We start from the raw sequence: 21761 nt of genomic DNA on the forward strand, positions 1-21761 counted from the left end.
CTGGTGTAAAAAAAAAAAAAAAAAAAAAAAAAAAAAAAAAAAAAAAAAAAAAAAAAAAAAGGTTTTTTTTAGGTTTGTCTGACACAGGCCCTTTTGGGCTTGAGGACACAGTCAATTTCCTTATTTATTTATTTTTCTCCTTTTAAGGGCCACCACTTTTTTTTTTTTCTATCCACAGACCCATATGAGGGCTTGTTATTTGCGCGACCAATTATATTTTGTATTGACACCTTTCATTTTACCATAAATGTACTGCACAACCCAAAAAGTATTATTTATGAGGAAAAAAACCCTCAATTGTGCCACTTTGGAGGGAGGGGTCATTTTTACAGCTAATCGGTAATATGCCTGTTAGCAGACTATACAAGAAGATCCCCAAAAGCAGGTAAGGAGACCTCTGGCCACGTTTTTTACTCATCAGATCCCCGCCTACGTGCTACGAGAAATCCAATGAGTGAATACAAGTACCACAAGCATTGCTTACAGAATCTGAAGGGTTAATGGCAAGCATCAGCCATATTGATGGTGTCCACAAGAAGCGGCAAGGTCCTGGCAGCTGGGACCTGCTGTCTATGAAGCGAGCACTGCTCCTGCGGTCGCTTCATAGTTGGAATGCCCATTGGGACATAAATGTGTGTAAGAATCCTATGTCTGGCAAATACAGCTGCACACAACCATTGCTGTAGGAAAAATGATGCCCTATTCAGAGTGGGAAGCCATGTAAGATGCCCCTCTTTATGAACTATGGTGAGGAAACTCTGGCCTACAGGTTTTCATATGTTGCTAGGTGGGGGGTAATAACCGGTAGAACAAGTGCTTACAATTGCATTGGTCCTTATGGATTTTGTCATTGCACATGGCAATTGTGAAAGTACTTTTTGTAGTAGTTTTTGCATAACTTCCAAGTAAACTACAGAACCATGCAGTTACTCTAAAAATGAGCCACAATACAATTTTCTGCACAGTGAAGTCTCTGCCAAGCGAGGAAAAATAGTGAAGAAGCCACAGTACCAAACTATTTTCTGGATTAGTCAGGTTCCAGATGTTATTCCCTTACTCCCCAATTCCTAAAATCATGTTTTATTCTATTTAAATAGGCCGTCCTGGAATTATTTTATTTTGCTTATATAGTGTGGCATAGAAAGAAAAAAAAATGTCGGAGAGCATTTTAGGCAGGTCATAAGTTTTGACTGGTCAAGGTTGCAGTGCAAACATCCCTTTTAGATGTCTGCGTAAAATATCAAGATTCTTTTTTTTAATGACTATCAGTTTAAGTAATAATGTAGAACAACTTGGGGACATTTTCAAGCTTTATACACTGCTTTTTGGTGGAAATTTGTCGCACTTGCGCAAAAAGTTTGTGACTTTTTGCCAAAGTGATTTTGACTAAACCGACTTATGTACACACTTTTGCATTTTCACTTTGCAGTGCTAAGAGATTTAGGACGGGTAACTTTTCTAAAATTAAAGTCAGATTTGTCACATAGCCCTGAAGTACACCCCACACACACCAAGCCAGACCTGGCTTACAAAACTGGCTGCAGAAAGTCGCACTGGTGAAAAAAAAAGTCACATAAAGGAAATCATACAAAGTGGTGAAGTGAAATCTTCTAAAAATGTGTACTAGCCCCATATTTATCCCATGCCTTGCACCATTTAATAGATGTGATGCACATACACTCCAACGGCAACATCAAAAACCTTTTTATATAATCAGTGCCCCTACCCTGACTGCTAAATCTCCCCCTTGTGTATACCTTTGTAGCTGCTGTGCCATGCATGGGGTCTTCGCAATCTAAATTCTCCTGTAATACATTTCTCTAATGCAGCCTGCTTTTTTCATGATGCCTTTAGCTTTGCAGAGGCAGAGCAGGTGGAGTCTTATCACTGCACTTTCTTTTACATCACTGACATGAAACTTCTGTCCCCTAACAGTACTGTGATAAGTTACATATTCTGTTACTATAGCTATTAAGAAAACACAGAAAACCAGTGTCAGGCTGCATCACATAGGACACAACACAGAATCTGCTATCAGAAGAGGTTTATAACTCTGCAGCTACTCATTATTGCTGCTTTCCTGCTCTCTTGGATTGCAAGCATTCTATTCTCAGCAGCAACTTGAGCAATAGAGGTACCCAAAGAGAAACACAGAGGGTGGAGCCGGGCATGCGGAGTCTTAGCTTCTAAGGATCTGATAGGTGATGATGTTATCCTCTAGTTTACAGGAAATGCACAGCAGTTTTATCTTTGAGCTCCAAAACATAATGAAAACCAGAGTGTGGATGAAAGAGAATCTCATCACTTTCAGCAAACTATCTTTCTCAATCCCTTAGTTGACAGGGAGACATGATAGCAGATACCTCTGGAGACGGCTTATCTCCCAAGAACAAAAGGATTGGGTATGTTAAAACACTTTCACTTATTCCATTGGCAACTGCAAGGGTGGGGGTGGTGTGAATAAAAAAATAAGGCCTTTACATTAGGCACACATTAGATTGTGAGCTATTCTACAGGGTGTCTGAATGCACAGGGTAAACCCTTCCGCACAGCAAGGGGATTATGGTATGGTCTGTGGAAAGTTAGGATCATGTGAGGAGACATACCTATCCATTTTGAGAACCAGTAGGCTATGTTCACACAACAGACACTGCGGGGCCCGGCCCTAGGACCGCACAGGAATGCACCACTCAGCACAAAGAATTAATGTGTTCATTCAAAAAATCAGATCTCAGGCAGTTGAAGGAATGCAACATAAATTAATGTGCTCAGATTAGGGTCACTACTTCGGGTTTATGTGAATCTTGCAAAGCACATGGTACTTTTTATATCACACATTGTGAAAACCACATTGAAGATTTTATGAAATAAAATGTTGAAAAATTTACTGAAACTATGCATTTTGCCTGTGTCTAGACCAGTGTTTCTAGAGTGCAGTCCTCAAGACCCCCAACAGGTCATGTTTTCAGAGGGGATATAATTATGGTCAGTGAATTGGCATCACCACAATTCTATCACCTGTGAAAGACTAAGGAAATCCTGAAAACATGACCTGTTGGGTTTGAGGACCACGCCTGAGAAACACTGGTTTAGACTTTAGGGACATATACATTACTATGACTAGCTTAAAAAGGGTACTACGCTGCTCAGCGTTTGGAACAAACTGTTCAGAACGCTGGAGACGGGAGCTTATGACATCATAGCCTCGCTCCCTCATAACATCACACCCCCTCAATGCAAGTCTATGGGAGGAGGCGTGATGGCTGTCACACCCCCTTGCCATAGACTTGCATTGAGGGGCGGGGCATCCTGAGGGGGAAGGGCTATAACTTCACCAGCTCCAGTGTTCGGAACAGTTTATTCCAAATGCTGAGCAGTGGAGTACCCCTTTAAGCAACATTGGTGATCTGTCAATACATTAATTATGGTAAATGGGATATTTGTAAAGGCTTAAACGTATTAGACTCTAATCTTCCAGTTCTAAGTATAGAGCTTCTTACACTAAAATGTAATATATTCCAGAGCTTTACCACTATATATTTTCTGCCACACATTGGACATACAAATTTACAGTTCTGAGCCAGGTTAGTGTATAACAAAGCATATGATTAGAGATGAGCGAACTTACAGTAAAATTCAATTCGTCACAAACGTCTCAGCTCGGGAGTTGGACTTTTCCTGCATAAATGAGTTCAGCTTTCAGGTGCTCCGGTGGGCAGGAAAAGGTGGATACAGTCCTAGGAGACTCTTTCCTAGGAATGTATCCACCTTTTCCAGCCCACCGGAGCACCTGAAGGCTGAACTAATTCTCGCAGGATAAGTCAACTGCTGAGCCGAGAAGTTCGTGAAGAATCAAATTTACTGTAAGTTCGCTCATCTCTACATATGATCAATAATATACCGATATGTTCATGAAACAATAAAACTTTAGCTACACAGGATCACATTAAATACAAAAAGAAAAAAAACTTTCCCCTGAAACAAGAGACAGAAGGGGTTTGCCTTTATTGTAAACTAATGCCCATTTATTTTGCAGGTTTCTAGAGAAAGAACACTAAAAATAAATCCTTTTTGCAGAAAAGATCAGTCCAGAGATTTTCTCCAACAAAAAACACATGTACTGCAGTATTGTGAGGGGAAAAAAATGATAATCGTTGAACATTTGTGGGACTTGTAGCTTTATTGCTTCTCCAAGGTTTGCTCTTCACTTTCTGAACATTTGTTATGCTCAAAAACAGGGAATGTACTGAAGAGGCTGAATTTCCTTGATTGCTTGCGCATGCATCTTTAGGTTATTACTAGAAAGTGGAAGGTATTCAGGCATTTATCGCAGGCAGCGACATCAACCAGCTGCTTAAACATGATACAGCATCTAATACGGTAGTCAGCAGAAACAAAAAAAAATTCATCTTAAGCTTCTCTACAAAAATACAGTGTGTGATGAATGTAGATGAGCCAATGAAAATCCCTTTTAAACATTCACAACATATGTGACATACATGAGGCATTTAAGACTTTATTCAGCAAATGGATGTATTTACACTGTGGAAAAATCTGATAGGGTTGCATCAAAGTAGTTAAAAACAACTGTGTACTGACAATACTGAACTAGGTAAACTTTGAAGGGAATCCTTTTACTATCTGTATCCTTACCTGTACCGGGACATCGAGTGCAAGTGGAACAGCACCATGGGGACACTGGTTTTACAATACGGGACAAAGTTCCAACAATACTGTGGCAATTCATGGATGCAAACAGTCAATACTTTGTAAAAGATCAGACCAAACTATGTTCTTCTGTGAAAAAAAATCTAGAATCAGGGGAGGTTAAATCCTTACCAGATCATGGAAAGCAGTTTAAGGGAACCTAGTCCATGTTTACACGGACAGAAAAATTATGAAACATTATAAAAAAGATTAATCTGATAAGGATTTAACAGAAATTTTATTTAGTCAATAGCTGTTTTACCTATATACTGTATAAAAAATGAAACCTACATTACGGAATTGAGAGCACAGCCCCTTTGAGAAATGATATTTGATATTCCAGACAAAAAAAAAAAAAAAAAAAAAAAAAGACACTTCAACATGAAGCTACCATACATAGTCTTAGCTCGGTTAGGACAATGTTCATAGGCTAGAATCAATCTGGGCTTTTTAATGAGAAAGATAATTTCGGCCTCGACTTTCCCTTGCCCAATATAATTTTTTGCTCTTCCTTTTGTTGTCGCTGTCTCTCTTGTTCAAGTTTCATCCTTTCCTCATGTATTTTTCTTTGTTCTTCAACAATTTTCAATTGCTCCTCAGCCTGGAGTTGAGGGAAAAAATAAATAGATGAATAAAAAGGAAACTAATTCAAGAATGAAAAAAAAGGACAGTATCTTGCAGTTCTAACATTAAATGGATTTATGGTTTCATGCAAATAAAGCATTAGAAGTGTGGTGTATGTGGAGTGTGGTGGGTACATAAACACACGTGTGTGTATGTATGTGTATATATATATATATATATATATATATATATATATATACACATATACACACACACACATATATATTATATATATTTTACACATACACACACACATATACACAGTCATGCTCTCAGCTGACTGCTTGGATCCTAAAGTAGTTTTCAATAATGTATGAGATTTCTGCTGTAGCTGATGTGTTTAACTGAATCTTGTTGTGTTTGGTCATAGGGAGACTGCTCTCTACAGGGCAGGGGTCAGTGAGCAGCTGATCCTAATGAAACTAAACAAGCCATTGTGATGGACAACCTGAATTTACATTTGAGTAGCCAATCCCAATTTTTATTCATACCTGCAATTAGTTTGATCAAAGCATATACATTATATGCAAGGCTTGTAGTACTGGTGACAATATAAAGCTAGGTTCACAATGTTGTTGTGCTCCGACCCATTCAGCTTTTTTTATTTTTTTTTGGTGTGTGTGCATCAAACAGACCCTGCATGGGTCAGAGCACAACTTATACCGATGAATCCAAATGACAAGTGGGATCCATCGGATGTTCAGTATTTAAAAGGAGTTAAGTGGAAGAAAAAAACCATGCAGTATTTTCTTCTCTGCTCAACTCAATTCCAACCAACTAAGCGACTGAGCTCCCTTTAGCGGGGCACAGCGGCAGTGTGAACATAGACTTTAGTGGACAAATAAAAGGCAGACAAGGCATTATTTTTAGAACACACATTTAGGTTAGAGTCACACATAACAGACCTGCAGTGTAACCCGCCGATGACCGACCCTAGAGTGAACCCCCTGCTTGCGCCTGCGTCCCCACTCGTAGCAGCAATCCACTGCTATGGATATGCATGACTGTAGAAAACTGCATGCACAGTTTACCCTTAGACATCACAGTTATCTGCCTAACTCAAGTAGCAGAGGAGCTGCCATGATATCCTAGAGTGAACTGCACATGCATGCAGTTTACTACAGTCGTGCAGTGTGGGCTCATAGCAGCAGATTACCGCAGACACACAGGCCCAGGCAGAAATAAAATACGCTGCGGATCAGTTACGTGTGAACTTACCCTTAAAGTGATTTCTTAAAGAAGAAGTCTTGAGAAATTGTGAACTCAATTCTTAGTGTATACAGCTTAAATAAAATGTGCCTATTATTTTTTTAGATTGGAGGCAGAAACTGAATTTTTTTTTTTTTTCAATCTGTTTCTTTTTGCTGATTGGAATATATAAAATTTTTTGTGCATTATTATGGGAGCTGTCATCTCGCCTGAGCCGTTTCTATTAGTATTTAGTGACATGCTTTACACAGGACCTGTGGGCATAGACAATAGACAGGACATGTACCATTCAGATCAATTGGAGACAGCACAGAGCATTTCCTGTGACCTTTTCCAAGGCCATTCTACAGGGAGAAGGGAGTCTGATCTCAGTTGTGAATGATTGTGGATCTAGTGTTATCTATATAATGGTAGTCAACCTGTCTGTTCCTAGAAGAAAGGCATTACAGTGAACTGATCTGTACAGAACAGGAAGTCTCAACTTAGTTTTAGCCCTAGTGGCCAGAATGGAATTTCAGGGTTACAAAATATAGATTGTGAAATAAACTGCTCAAAAAAATAAAGGGAACACTAAGATAACACATCCTAAATCTGAATGAAATAATCCTATGAAATACTTTCCTCTTTACATAGCTGAGTGTACCAACAACAAAATCACACAAAATTATCAATGGAAATAAAATGTATCAACCCATGGAGGTCTGGATATGGAGTCACACTCAAAATCAAAGTGGAATACCAGACTACAGGCTGATCCAACTTTGATGTAATGTCTTTAAAACAAGTCAAAATGAGGATCAGTATTTTGTGTGGCCTCCAGGTGCCCGTATGACCTCCCTACAATGCCTGGGCATGCTCCTGATGAGGTGGGGGATGGTCTCCTGAGGGACATCCTCCCAGACCTGGACTAAAGCATCCACCAACTCCTGGAGTCTGTGGTGCAACGTGGCGTTGGTGGATGGAGCAAGACATGATGTCCCAGATGCGCTCAATCGGATTCAGGTCTGGGGAACGGGCGAGCCACTCCATAGCATCAATGCCTTCCTCTTGCAGGAACTGCTGACACTCCAGCCACATGAGGTCTAGCATTGTCGTGCATTAGGAGGAACCCAAGGCCAACTGCACCAGCATATGGTCTCACAAGGGGTCTGAGGATCTCATCTCGGGAACCTAATGGCATTCAGGCTACCTCTGGCAAGCACATGGAGAGTTGTGCGGGCCCCCCCGCACCATTACTAACCCACCGCCAAACTGGTCATGCTGGAGGATGTTGCAGGCAGCAGAACGTTCTCCACGGCATCTCCAGACTGTCACATGTGCTCAGTGTGAACCTGTTTTCATCTGTGAAGAGCACAGGGCACCAGTGGCAAATTTGCCAATCTTGGTGTTCTCTGGCAAGTGCCAAATGTCCTCCACGGTGTTGGGTTGTAAGCACAACCCCCACCTGTTGATGTCGGACCCTGACCATTTGAGTAGACACATGCACATTTATGGCCTGCTGGAGGTCATTTTGCAGGGCTCTGGCAGTGCTCCTCCTTGCACAAAGGCAGAGGTAGCGGTCCTGCTGCTGGGTTGTTACCCTCCTACACGTCTCCTGATGTACTTGCCTATCTCATGGTAGAGCCTCCATGCTCTGGCCACTATGCTGACAGACGCAGCAAACCTTCTTGCCACAGCTCGCATTGATGTGCCATCCAGGATGAGCTGCACTACCTGAGCCACTTGTGTGGGTTGTAGACTACGTCTCATATTACCACTAGAGTGAAAGCACCACCAGCATTCTAAAGTGACCAAATCATCAGCCAGGAAGCATAGGAACTGAGAAGTGGTCTGTGGTCACACCTGCAGACCCACTCCTTTATTGGGGGAGTCTTGCTAATTTCCTATAATTTCCACCTGTTGTCTGTTCCATTTGCACAACAGCATGTGAAATTGATTGTCAATCAGTGTTGCTTCCTGAGTGGACAGTGTGATTTCACAGAAGTGTGATTGACTTGGAGTTACATTGTGTTGCTTAAGTGTTCCCTTTATTTTTTGAGCAGTGTATTTCTTAAAAAAAAAAAAAAGTTAACATAAAAACTTAAGGTGGTATAACTTACCAGTTTAGCCTGGGCTTCAGCAATTTTACGGTTATTTTCTTCAAGTATTCGCTCCAGTTCCTCACGTTTTGCTCTTTCTTCTTCCTATATGGAGGATACAGTAAAATGTTAGAATTTGGCAGTAGTCGGCTGCACATCTTACGCTAATTTGCCTCAATTTCATTGGGACTTAAGGGGCAGCGCTAGAGCCGCCATATTCTGTTACAACATCAAACAGTGCAGTCACTACACTCATTTTCTAACACTAGGTTCAGCTCGACCCTCCCAATCCAAACAATGAAATAAACCCTCCCTAACCTGTCCTAGCAATTACTAGTTATCTTTATTATAGCCAGACAGATCAACAAGGACAACTACAAAACTGGGTAATGTACATGAAATTATTAAGGAAAACGGAAATATAAAAATAAAGGGAATAGTTGTTCTCACCAATAACGTATACCTACGTATTCTTTACCTATACTCCTTTAATCAGCATTAAAAGTTGAATATTTACTGTCTTGTCCAGTGTCCTGCAGAGTGTGCTCCTCAGCTGCCATACGCGCCAGCTTCCTCTTTAAAATGATTTGTACTGTTAGCTTGGCAACACCTGCCATCAGCAGCTCAGCCAAATATAAGAAACATACAAGGAAGGCTGAGCTGAGGAATGCAGATGTTTATAGTAAGAGGGAACAAAAATACGTAATTCATCATTCCTAAGGCAAACAATTCATAACAAACATACATTTTATTGTTAGTCAAATACAATCCGCTGCCGAGGACCTGGGGAAAGTCTAAAAAGCACAGCACTGCCAGTTTATCGGTGCAATCAATATTTTGTGCAATTGAAAAAAATAAAGAAAAAAAAGTTTTTAGTTGCTTCTTTTGCTGTAAATGCATACATTTCTCTCATTTCTGAATATAGCTGCACATTTCCAAGAATGCAACATATAAAGAGACTATAAGAGACCAATACATATTTTTTCATTACCACAGCAGAAATGCACCTTAAAAAAAAATAAGATGTTAAAGTGTGGATATGAAACTTTGGTTGAAAATGCACACAGACTTGCGTACGCAAAATAAAAATATTCAGCAAAACTAAAAAAAAAAAAAAAAAAATACTGAAAGCGTAGTAAATGAAGGAAAAAAGTTATTTAAAATTATGACCAGTACCAGGCTACTGCCTATTGTTTTAGAACTACATGGTGGGCCATTTATATGCATACACCTTAATAAAATGGGAAAGGTTGGTGATATTACCTTCCTGTTTGTGGCACATTAGTATATGTGAGGGGGGAAACTTTTCAAGGTGGGTGGTGACCATGGCGGACATTTTGAATCCAACTTTTGTTTTTTCAATAGGAAGAGAGTCATGTGACACAAACTTATTGGGAATTTCACAAGAAAAACAATGTGGTGCTTGGTTTTAATGTAACTTTATTCTTTCATGAGTTATTTACAAGTTTCTGACCACTTATAAAATGTGTTCAATGTGCTGCTCATTGTGTTAGATTGTCAATGCAACCCTCTTCTCCCACTCTTCACACACTGATAGCAACACCGCAGGAGAAATGCTAGCACAGGCTTCCAGTATCCGTATACACTGCTATATACTACTATATACACCGCAGGAGAAATGCTAGCACAGGCTTCCAGTATCCGTAGTTTCAGGTGCTGCAGAATGGGCAAAACAAAAATTGGAACAGGACCCTCTGTTTACGCAGAAGATTTTGTTAAGTGATGAGGTAAACTTTTATGTGAATGGTGAAGTTAACAAACAAAACCACCGCTATTGGTCTGACACTAACCCACATTGGATAGATCCCTCCAAGACTGTTGGAACACAAAAATTGATGGTATGGTGTGGTATATGGGGTACAAAGATAGTGGGGCCATTCTTCATCAATGGAAACATCAAGGCCACTGGATATGGGAAATTGCTACATGATGATGTGTTTCCCTCTTTATGCACTGAAGCTGGCACGTTCCCTGAGTTTTTCCAGCAAGATGGTGCACCACCACATTATGCCTTCCTAGAGGAACAGTTTCCTGGAAAGTGGATTGGTCGTCGTGGGCCAGTTGAATGGCCCAAGGTCTCCCGATCTGACCCCCTTAGACTTATCTTTGGGGTCATCTGAAGGCAATTGTCTATGCTTTGAAGATACGAGATGTGCAGCACCTGAAACTACTGATACTGGAAGCCTGTGCTAGCATTTACATGTGTTATAAAGTTACATTAAAACCAAGCACATCATTGTTTTTCTTGTGAAATTCCCAATAAGTTTGATATGTCACATGACCCTCTTCCTATTAAAAAAACAAAAGTTGGATTCAAAATGGCCGACTTCAAAATGGTCACCAACCATCTTGAAAGTTTCCCCCCTCACATATACTAATGTGCCACAAACAGGAAGTTATCACCAACCAATTCCATTTTATTAAGGTGGATCCATATAAATGGCCCACCCTGTACAAATCACAATTACAGCAGTGACAAGATAAAGGGAAACTCATTTTTCTCCACATAAACTACAGATTATACGGGGCAGGGCTCAGAATCACAACTAGAATGGACGCAAATGACCTAAAAGTTAGCACTGAAATACAGGTCTATGCCAACATCTGCCTTCCTTCCTGTACAGTTATAAGTTTGTCATTTGGGCCATGTTAAAAGCACTGCTGGGACTGAGAGACAGTCCAAGTGCTAGATTACCGAGGAGAACCCATGAGTATAAGGCAATGTTTCCCAACCAGGGTGCCTCCAGCTGTTGCAAGACAACAACTCCCAGGATGCCTAGACAGCCGTTGGCTGTCCGGGCATGCTGGGAGTTGTAGTTTTGCAACAGCTGGAGGGACCCTGGTTGGGTAATACTGGTATAAGGACTGGCTGCTGTAACTATGCTGCTAGGACAAAAGTCCATCTGCCTTTAGCTGCTTGTTTCATGTTGGACCATACATATATACAGTGGTCCCTCCAATTACAATATTAATTGGTTTCAGGACGACCATTGTATGTTGAGACCATAACTCTATGGACAACTAAGTAATGACAAATCAGCACTCCGAATTGGATTTTTCACAAGCTACTGATCTCTTCCGAAGTGCAGTATTATTATAGTCTATGGAAAACTGGTAATAAGTTCTAAACTAGGGGTCTCAAACTGGCAGCCCTCCAGATGTTGCAAAACTTTAATTCCCAGCATGCCGTGAAAGCCATTTTCTGCAGCTAATGGCTGTCGGGAATGCTGGAAGTTGAAGTTTTGCAACATCTGGAGGGCCACCAGTTTGAGACCCTTCTTGATCTAAAGCCTCCAAAATTAGGAAAAAAAAGCGAGGATTAAAGAAAAATAAGTAGATAACTAATACAGATAAAGCAAGTCCTAACGAAAGAAAGAGCTGCTGGAAGTCGTAAACCACTGTCTACGTGGAGGACAGGAGCTTCTTCAGGGTCCTGTACAGTACACGCAATGTCCTAAAAAAGTAAAACAAAGCTGCCTTCACCTGGTGTCCAAAGGAGCAGCTAACTGGCACAAAAAGAATATGTAGTACCTCCCTGTACTGTAGGGAGGCGCTACCAGAAGGCCAGTCCGTGCATGCACTTCAGTGAGGGTGCACGCACACCACGTTTTTGCTATACAGTTCCAGTATACGGTTTCAAGTTAAAAACTGTATGGAACTGTATAGAAAACTGTATGCATTAACTTAACATAGTAAACCGTATGTCAAACGCATCATCCGGTTTAGTCCGTTCTGCGTCTTGTATAGTATTGTCCATTCTTTTATTTATTTTTTTGTTTGTTTTTTTACCCGTACCCAAAACCGTAGTTTACCACGTTTTTTGGTCCAGGTGAAAAAAAACTGTATTAAACAGTATATATTTTTTTTTGAACATGGGAGTCAACGGGAACCGTACAGAACTGTATGTGCGTACGGTTCCATCCGGTTTTTGACTATGCAGTTTTTTTTCCTTGGAATTTCAATCAAACAAGTGAAACTTTATTCAAAATGGAGTGAAAAGTTAAAAACGTACAGTTTTTTCTTAAAAAACAGATGCCACCGACATCATTTTTCATATAGGAACTGTATTGCAAAGACGTGGTGTGCATGCACCCTATACAGGCGGTTTACCATTGAAATAACCATTCTGATTGGTCAGTTCTTACAACCATTGACATGTTTCACAGATCTGGACTGTCTGTAGCATTGTATGTTGAGTCTGGTTTCAAGTTACAATGTCCAGAAAAGATCGCAATATGTTGACAATCTTGTAACCTGAGCCATTGCAAGTTGAGGGATCACTGTATATATTTTGGTTATATACCATAAATCAATGATAAAACTAATGAAAAAAAGTTTACTGTGTTCATTTTTTTATATGAACAACATGAACATCCAAATGAAATCAACAGAGATAATGCCTACTGTATGGAGGAAGTGGTTCAACAGCTTAATATGAAAAGCTCACATGAAAGTCTGCCATGAGTCTTTCATGAAATCTTTCTGATGTTTCCATTACTATTAACATCCAGAAACAGGGGGGGGGGGGATTGCATTTTTATAGAAATGCATGTGCAATGGACCATTGGTTTGACTTCCTGATCTCTGGCTTTAATGCCCAGAAAACAATAGCATTCAGTAGCCAATTACCACTACACTCATATATATATATATATATATATATATATATATATATATATATATATATATATTATTTTTTTTGTATATCTCCACCTGTTGGAAAGCAATATATGTACTTATATGAAGGCAGCTTGATTCCTTCAAGGCTGTGTATAAGGAAGAAAGGATGTTATGACTAGTCACTGAACACGTGAATGATGATCTGAACAAACATGGGGAGAAAACAATGGTTATTTTCTGTGTAATAAGCTCATTAAAAGGATTAGTACTTAAGTAAATGAGAACACCACCACCTTTGATACAGGAAAAAAAAAAAAGATGCACATGAGTGGGCGAACAGTGGCCAATATTGGTTAACATGCTCAGCGACATGACATCTTAGCTGGCAATAGCTAGTTTTTCTTGTTTTCTTTAATGAAACTTAGAGATTTAAACGTTCAAAAAAACACTACAGCCATGGCAAAAGTTTCACATGCATTGCCAACAATAAACCCGAATGGTACCTTTACGGAACCAAAGCAAATAGAGATAACATACTGCACAGTCCTCTCAACACCAAAAAGGTAACAATATAGATGCTTCAAGACATCCAAATAAGGGACCCAGAATGCAGAACAACAACAACTACGTACTACAAGAAAACAACAAAGAGTGAGAAAGTTTTGCCATGGACTGTCACTACTTTCCAAACGACCGAGCGTTACCTCTCTGGCTTTTTGTGCAGCAAGCTCGGCTTGCCTCTGTCGCTCGAGTTCTTCGAGCAACTGCTTTTCCATGATGCGCTTAGCCTCCTCGACCCGCCGAAGAACTTCTCGTTCAATTTCATCTTTCCTTTTCTCTAACTCTTCTTCCACGCGCTTGGCGACAAGCTCTTCCACGCGTCGAGCCGTTTCCTCCTCTATCAGTTTTTCTTCAATTTCTTGTTGTCTACTGGATTAAGTGGGGAAAAACAAGGTCTAAGTAGTTATTTTAACAATGCTAGAACAACCTATATATATATATATGTATAACCAGCTTACAGTCCAAGTGTCTCCCTTACTTCTGCAAACTCCATATGAAAATCTAAGAGGGCCAAGGGGAGTAAAGCATCAACTTTCTCCATCTACAATATGACTAGAGCTATAGGGTGTGTTATCCCTACTGTTACTGGCCACCAAACCCAGAAAGATGTAATTCATGTTACAAAAAAACACAAAACTATTTCAGTTTCTGATACTGCTATCTAGAGATTAAAAAAAAATTATATTTGAAACATTGGAAATTTTTTTTCTCCCCAAAAGCACTTTTTGGGTTTTCCCCCCCCAGAAAAATATAAAATAAAAGGTATGGAATATGTTCTTTTAGAAATTCCGCTTGCTAAAATGTATAGTGTAGTGAATGGGTTTCCGTTCACAAGTTCACACTTCGGAATTTGTGAACGGAAAATCCGCTTGGAAATTTCCGCCTGAAGAATGGCGTTGCTCTTTCTTCAGGCGGAAATCCGCGCGGAACACATTGCAGTCTATGGGAGACTGCAGTGTCCGCGCGGTCCTAGTGCCTACTGATTCAGTCGGCATTGGCCGCACTCGGAATCTCCGTGCAGAAATTTTCTGCCCAGAGATTCCGTAGTCTGAACCTAGCCTAATACGTGACAAAACTGGTAATTCCAATGATGCCATTGATCCCTGAGGGAGTGGGGTCACTGTGATCCTGGTGGCTGCTTCTGACTGTGCCAGCACGAGTGAGGCGTATCTTTCTATTTGTATATATAGAGAGAAGCGTCACTCAAGACAGAGGGTGGACAGCAGCCTTGAGAGACCAGCCCCCATTACTACTTAGCCGGGTCCTTACTGCAGTAAATCAGTGTCCCAGAATTGTGCTGCCTGCTTAGATTTTATGCTCTGTTTGGGCAGCATAAAACTGATGGCAGGTTCCCTTTAAGCTATCTTCTGGTTGGACTGTTTGTATGGATGATCTGAAAAGGGATGAACCACATTATTCCCATCATTAAAGGAGAACTTTCATGCAGGACAACTTATCCCCTATCTAAAGGATAGGGGAGGTGTGTCTGATCACGGGGTGTCCCACTGTATTTCCGGCTCTCCCACTGAGGTACACGGAGGGGGAGTGTCGGCTGTCGCTTCGTGCGGTGGTTGATATGCTCCATTCCGGGGGAGAGCCAGGGTGCAGTGCAGGAGATTGCGGGGGTCCCAACAGTCGGACCATCGTGCTTTGGATAGGGGCTAAGTTGTCCTGGACAATAGTCCTTTAATATCATGTGCATGAATCCATATTATGGCACCAGCTGCCACAATTCAACACTGCCGCATATTTTTGCCCAATCTCACTTCGGCCCGGACAACACTTAGAAACTTGCTTAGATCTAAGGTATTTATGAAGAAGGTGCACCTTTTTGAGTTTGTTTCAGCAGAATCCAAAGAGATCCAGTTGTTGGAGCCGTAATACTGCCTAAGAAATAAATATTAAATGTGGAAAATAACAAAACTGGAACTATACATTATCAGTATATTCCCACAATATAGTATTAAGAAACAGAGCCAGAACTAATAGGGGTCTGCCTGATGGGACCACCGCCAATTCAGGAAATTAAAGGGCAGTAGCCTGAACAGCAGAAAACTGGAGTTTGGTGGGTTAAAAAGTAATGACATAACCAAGCCAAAAGCCATCACTTGTTATAGCAAGAAAACCCCTTTAACCCCGAGATGTTGACCACATGAAAGACAACTGAGCTAAAGCAAGGTCAAATTATTTTCAGCATACATGTTCTGTGTATCCTATACACCAGTGGTCTAAAACTGTGGCCCTCCAGATGTTGCAAAACTTGAGACCCCTGCTAAACACCTAGCAAGCATGGAGAGTGGGTCCAGACTAGTGCTGGGCAATATACTGGTTCATACCGAATACCGGTGTGTTTTTTCTCTAAGTTATTAATTTTTCCCTATACCACAATACTGGTCGGGCCCCTCCCCCCTCGAATGAATGAACTATCAGCCGCATCGCTGACCCCACATCGGGGAACTAGTCATATTAGCCGCGGAGCTGGAAATGAATGAGTTGTGAGCCGCGGGGCGCAGGACTTCTGTTTGGAGAACGGAAGCTGTTACCTCCCCCTGCAAACGCAGAAAACCAGTGAGCCGCGGGCGCTGCAGAGCTTCCGATCAGAAGTTCTGCAGCGCCCGCGGCTCACTGGTATTCTGTGCTTGCTGGGTCAGGCGACAGCTTCCGGTCTCCGTCCTGTGCCTCACAACTCGGTGATTTCCAGTGCCGCCGCTCACAGGAGGAGAAGGAGAGCAGCACCTGCAGGTAACACGATTAGTTCCCCAATGTGGGGACAGCTCGCTGCGGCTGATTCGGTGGAGGGGAGGAAAAGCAGAGCAGCACCCGCGGGTCATATATGATTAGTTCCCCAGTGCACTGCGGCTGATAATTCATTCGAGAGGGGGGGAACCGCCATAAGTTTGAAAAATACAGTGATACACATTTTTGGTCATACCGCCCAGCACTAGTCCAGACCCAGTCAATGCCAGAAGGGCATGTTTTTACAGCAGCGAATCCCAAACAGGGTGCCATCAGCCAGTGGGAGATTAAAACTCCTAGCACTGTCTGGGCATGCTGGGAGTTGTAGTTATGAAACAGCTGGAGGCACCCTGGTTGGGAAACATTGGTTTACAGGGCACACCACACAAACAGTACGAGGCCTACAGATGGCAATTGATACTGCACAGTATACATAAGGGTTTCCCGATGTGAAGCGGGGGCCCTCAGACACTGCCTTCTATTTGGAGTTCACTGGGCCTCACCAGCTATACTGATACTTGATAAGTGTCTTGTTGGAGGTTTATGTTGGCATACCTACATTGAGTCTACGGGGGAAATTTAGCAATTTGCGTAACTTCTATTTGGCTTGAATTGGAATTGTGCAATGTAGCCCCGCTGTTTTCTAAACTCCTGGTATAGTCAATTGGAGTTACATAAATTGACTTCCCTGCTTTTCTGACCCCCTCCTCCTGCAGCAGACATGGAGGAGCTGAGCGGAAAGCTGAAACAGCGAGGCTAGACAACTTATTTAGGTTTTATTCACATGTACAGTATCCTACACACACGTGAAGTGGTGTTTAGTCATTTAGTTTACAATGAACTCTGCAGCTTCAAATCCAGCATAAACATGCACAGGATACTGCACGTGTGAATACACCCTCAACTATTGCAACCACCAGCACTCATATAGGGTACAATCTGATTGTTCCTTTTAACGCTTGGCAGAGCATTATATTAGGGTAAAACCCTTATCCTCACCATTCCTAGGGGGAAGCTCCTGCGGATTGTGAGGATATGAAGTTATAAACTAGTCCCCTATGTGGGGAGCTCCTCTTACCTAGACTTGATTGATGGGCCGCATCATCGCTCTGCTCACAGTCAATCAAGTCGCTGCCGGCCAAAGCAACGGGACTAGGCAAGAGGAGCTCCCCGCCCAGGGAACTACTTGCAGGCCTGGTGGGGACTAGTTTATAAGTTCATATCCTCACCATCCCCACGGGCAGGAGCACCCCCCGGGGATGGTGAGGATAAAGATTTTACCCTATATACCGCTTTGCCAAGCATTATATAGGGTAAAATCTGATTGGTTCCCTTTAAGTCTAGCAAAACGACACATGAACTGAAAGGAGCACTCCGGCATATGAAAAATTAAACCCTATCAGGGTTAAAGGAGTAGTACAGTGGTGAACAACTTATCCCCTATCCTAAGGATAGGGGATAAGTTTGAGATCGCAGGGGGTCCAACCGCTGGGAGCCCCGACAGCCCGTGGGAAGGGGGCGTGTCGACCTCCGCACGAATAGGCGGCCGACACCCCCCCTCAATACAACTCTATGGCAGAGCCGAATCGCTGCCTTCGGCAATCTCCGGCTTTGCCATAGAGATGTATTGAGGGGGCGTGTCGGCCGCCGCTTCGTGCGGTGGTCGACACCCGCTATCTGGCCGGAGAGCCGGGGCCCCAGCGGCCGAATCCCCCGGGATCTCAAACTTATCCCCTATCCTTAGGATAGGGGATAAGTTGTTCACCACTGGACTACCCCTTTAAGTTTCAGATAGCAGGGGGTCTGACAGCTGGGACCTCCTGCGATCTCCCATACGGGGCCCGGACAGTCCACAGGAAGGAGGCATGTTTGACAACCGCACAAAGCAGCTGCTGACAGGCCCCTCAATACAATGCTATGGGAGAGCCGAAACTCTGCATTTGGCAATCCCCGTCTCTGCCATAGCGCTACATAGAGGGTGTGTGTGTCAGCCGCCGCTTCATGCAGTGGTCAACACACTATTTGGCCAGAGAGTCGGGGCCCCGTGCAGGAGATCGCGGGTGGTTCTCAGCTGTCGGTCCCGCTACAATCTGAAACTTATCCCCTATCCTTACGATAGGGTATAAGTTTTCACATCCCAGAGTACTCCTTGAACATAACCCCTAGTATACCAATACTAGCTCAGTTATGTATTCAGATTGCGTTTTGTGCCTCCGTGCACAGATCCGACAGGAAAAGCCCAAAATCAGCTGACGACATCTTTGCTCAGATGGGCACGGGTGCCATTGAATCCAATTACAGTCACCTGTGATCTTCCAAGTTATCCAACTTCAGACTGAGTGATCTGCCGCATTCAAAAGCTGGATACGTGTAGAGAATGATCCAAATGTGGTCACACTAGGTCCGTGCGGATCCCAGCACAGATATGTGGACCGCTGAGATTCTCCCATCATGTCCGTACCTCGGATGTCACCATAGCCACAGTGTACCCTGAACGCAGGTGTGAATAGAGCCTGACACTGCCGCATGTATTATAACTACAGTTATGGGATTGATGGCGGTAATCTGCGATGGTCTCCAAACTGTACACCCCCAGCTGTTGCAAAACTACAACTCCTATCATGCCCGGACAGCCGTAGGCTGTCCGGCCATGATGGGAGTTGTAGTTTTGCAACAGCTTGGGGTCTACACTGCCTAAAGAAACCCTGTCCCAATAACAGCCAATCACAGCTCAGCTTTCACTTTACCACAACTGGTTCAGATATAAAAGCTGAGCCGTGACCGGTTGTGCCCTCCTGTGGGTATAGCCCGGCGAGGCCTAGTCGGTGTCTGCCCGTCCCTGCACTCACATCCGCCTCTGGCGCTCGTACTCGATCTTCTTCTCCTCCTCCTCCCGCTTCTGCTTCTCGTCCAGGCTGCTCCTCTTACTAAGCGTCCGCCCGAAGATATCGATGCGGTCAGGCGGAGTCACCGGTCTTTCCCGCTCCCTGCGAGCCGCCGTGTTGGAGCGGGACCTGGATCTGGACTCCCGCCTCCGGTTCCTCTTGCCCTCCCGGGATTTAGAGCGTTTCCTCACTCGCTCCTTCTCCCGGGAGCGGCTGCGCTTCTTATTGTGCTTGCCGCTTTTGACGTGCTTAGAACGGGATGAGCTCCGACTACGTGACCGCCCCATATCTCCGCTCGGTGGTTATGCAACCAGAGGCCTGAATACACAAATCAATGGACGAGGACAAGATGGCGGCCGCTTCTACTCTGCGCCACTCACAGCAAGCCCCACAATCCTGCGCGGCACAAGTAACACGCATGCGCCACTAGTCCCACAATCCAACGCGCGCCGATGTCTTCAGACGTCTCCCCGTGTGCGCATGCGCGGACATTGATCGCTGACCTGCTGGAAGGAATTGTAGGTTAGGGGCGTGTTCATCCCATAACGTTATGAGAGGTGATGGTGAATGGAGGAGCTCACAGCTACAGGATGATCAATGGCTAAATGTAGATGTGTCTGTGAGGCCTCTACATCTGCCATCCACACGGGATCTTTAACATTGAGTGCAACCAAATCAAAGTAAAACAGTCACAGCTTTATGTTTCCATATGATGTCCACAGTACCCCCACAACTAAGCCATCCATAGTACCCCCACAACTAAGCCATCCATAGTACCCCCACAACTAAGCCATCCATAGTACCCCCACAACTAAGCCATCCATAGTACCCCCACAACTAAGCCATCCATAGTACCCCAACAACTAAGCCATCCACAGTACCCCCACAACTAAGCCATCCACAGTACCCCCACAACTAAGCCATCCACAGTACCCCCACAACTAAGCCATCCATAGTAGTACCCCCACAACTAAGCCATCCATAGTAGTACCCCCACAACTAAGCCATCCACAGTACCCCCACAACTAAGCCATCCATAGTACCCCCACAACTAAGCCATCCATAGTACCCCCACAACTAAGCCATCCATAGTAGTACCCCCACAACTAAGCCATCCATAGTACCCCCACAACTAAGCCATCCATAGTACCCACACAACTAAGCCATCCATAGTACTTCCACAACTAAGCCATCCATAGTCCCCACACAACTAAGCCATCCACAGTACCCCCACAACTGAAGCTTTCATAGTACCCCCACAACTAAGCCATCCATAGTACCCCCACAACTAAGCCATCCATAATACTTCCACAACTAAGCCATCCATAGTACCCCCACAACTAAGCCATCCATAATACTTCCACAACTAAGCCATCCATAGTACCCCCACAACTAAGCCATCCATAGTACCCCCACAACTAAGCCATCCATAGTACCCCCACAACTAAGCCATCCATAGTACCCACACAACTAAGCCATCCATAGTACCCACAACTAAGCTATCCATAATACCCCCACAACTAAGCCATCCATAGTACTTCTGCAACTAAGCCATCCATAGTACCCCCACAACTAAGCCATCCATAGTACCCCCACAACTAAGCCATCCACAGTACCCCCACAACTAAGCCATCCAGAGTACCCCCACAACTAAGCCATCCACAGTACCCCCACAACTAAGCCATCCACAGTACCCCCACAACTAAGCCATCCACAGTACCCCCACAACTAAGCCATCCACAGTACCCCCACAACTAAGCCATCCACAGTACCCCCACAACTAAGCCATCCATAGTACCCCCACAACTAAGCCATCAATAGTACCCCCACAACTAAGCCATCCACAGTACCCCCACAACTAAGCCATCCACAGTACCCCCACAACTAAGCCATCCATAGTACCCCCACAACTAAGCCATCCATAGTACCCCCACAATTAAGCCATCCATAGTACCCCCACAACTAAGCCATCCATAGTAGTACCCCCACAACTAAGCCATCCATAGTACCCACACAACTAAGCTATCCATAGTACCCCCACAACTAAGCCATCCATAGTACTTCCACAACTAAGCCATCCATAGTACCCCCACAACTAAGCCATTCATAGTACCCACACAACTAAGCTATCCATAGTACCCCCACAACTAAGCCATCCATAGTACTTCCACAACTAAGCCATCCATAGTACCCCCACAACTAAGCCATTCATAGTACCCACACAACTAAGCTATCCATAGTACCCCCACAACTAAGCCATCCATAGTACTTCCACAACTAAGCCATCCATAGTACCCCCGCAACTAAGCCATCCATAGTA

General features: G+C 43.3%; 1 protein-coding gene across 5 annotated transcripts; it reads right to left on the reverse strand.

Annotated features, from left to right (window-relative positions):
• Positions 1–3986: 3986 nt before the first annotated feature.
• On the reverse strand, positions 3987–19858 carry ARGLU1 (arginine and glutamate rich 1). Of its 5 annotated transcripts, XM_056555723.1 has the most exons (5): positions 19406–19851; positions 15648–15707; positions 13964–14189; positions 8640–8723; positions 3987–5308 (listed from the first exon to the last, which is right to left on the reverse strand). In XM_056555723.1, exons 1-5 carry the CDS (start codon positions 19726–19728, stop codon positions 5144–5146), a joined length of 858 nt encoding a protein of 285 aa, XP_056411698.1. In that variant the 5' UTR covers positions 19729–19851; the 3' UTR covers positions 3987–5143. The 5 variants fall into 5 exon arrangements, with proteins under 5 accessions (XP_056411698.1, XP_056411700.1, XP_056411697.1 ...); XM_056555725.1 differs by lacking the exon at positions 15648–15707 and having other exon boundaries at positions 19406–19848; XM_056555722.1 differs by lacking the exons at positions 3987–5308; positions 8640–8723 and having other exon boundaries at positions 13006–14186; positions 19406–19858.
• Positions 19859–21761: the final 1903 nt, after the last annotated feature.

Source organism: Hyla sarda, chromosome 2, assembly GCF_029499605.1.
Source record: "Hyla sarda isolate aHylSar1 chromosome 2, aHylSar1.hap1, whole genome shotgun sequence".
In the NCBI taxonomy this organism is placed as follows: Eukaryota; Metazoa; Chordata; class Amphibia; order Anura; family Hylidae; genus Hyla; species Hyla sarda.

Bases quoted from the DNA above. Each gene is read 5' to 3' on its own strand.
- ARGLU1 (XM_056555721.1), bottom strand. From the start codon at position 19,728: ATGGGGCGGTCACGTAGTCGGAGCTCATCCCGTTCTAAGCACGTCAAA. The intron at 15,708-19,405 runs GTGAGTGCAGGG...TTTATTTCTTAG, and splicing joins TACGAGCGCCAGAGGCGGAT to GCAGTATTACGGCTCCAACA. The intron at 14,190-15,647 runs GTGCACCTTCTT...CACTTAATCCAG, and splicing joins GCTGAAACAAACTCAAAAAG to TAGACAACAAGAAATTGAAG.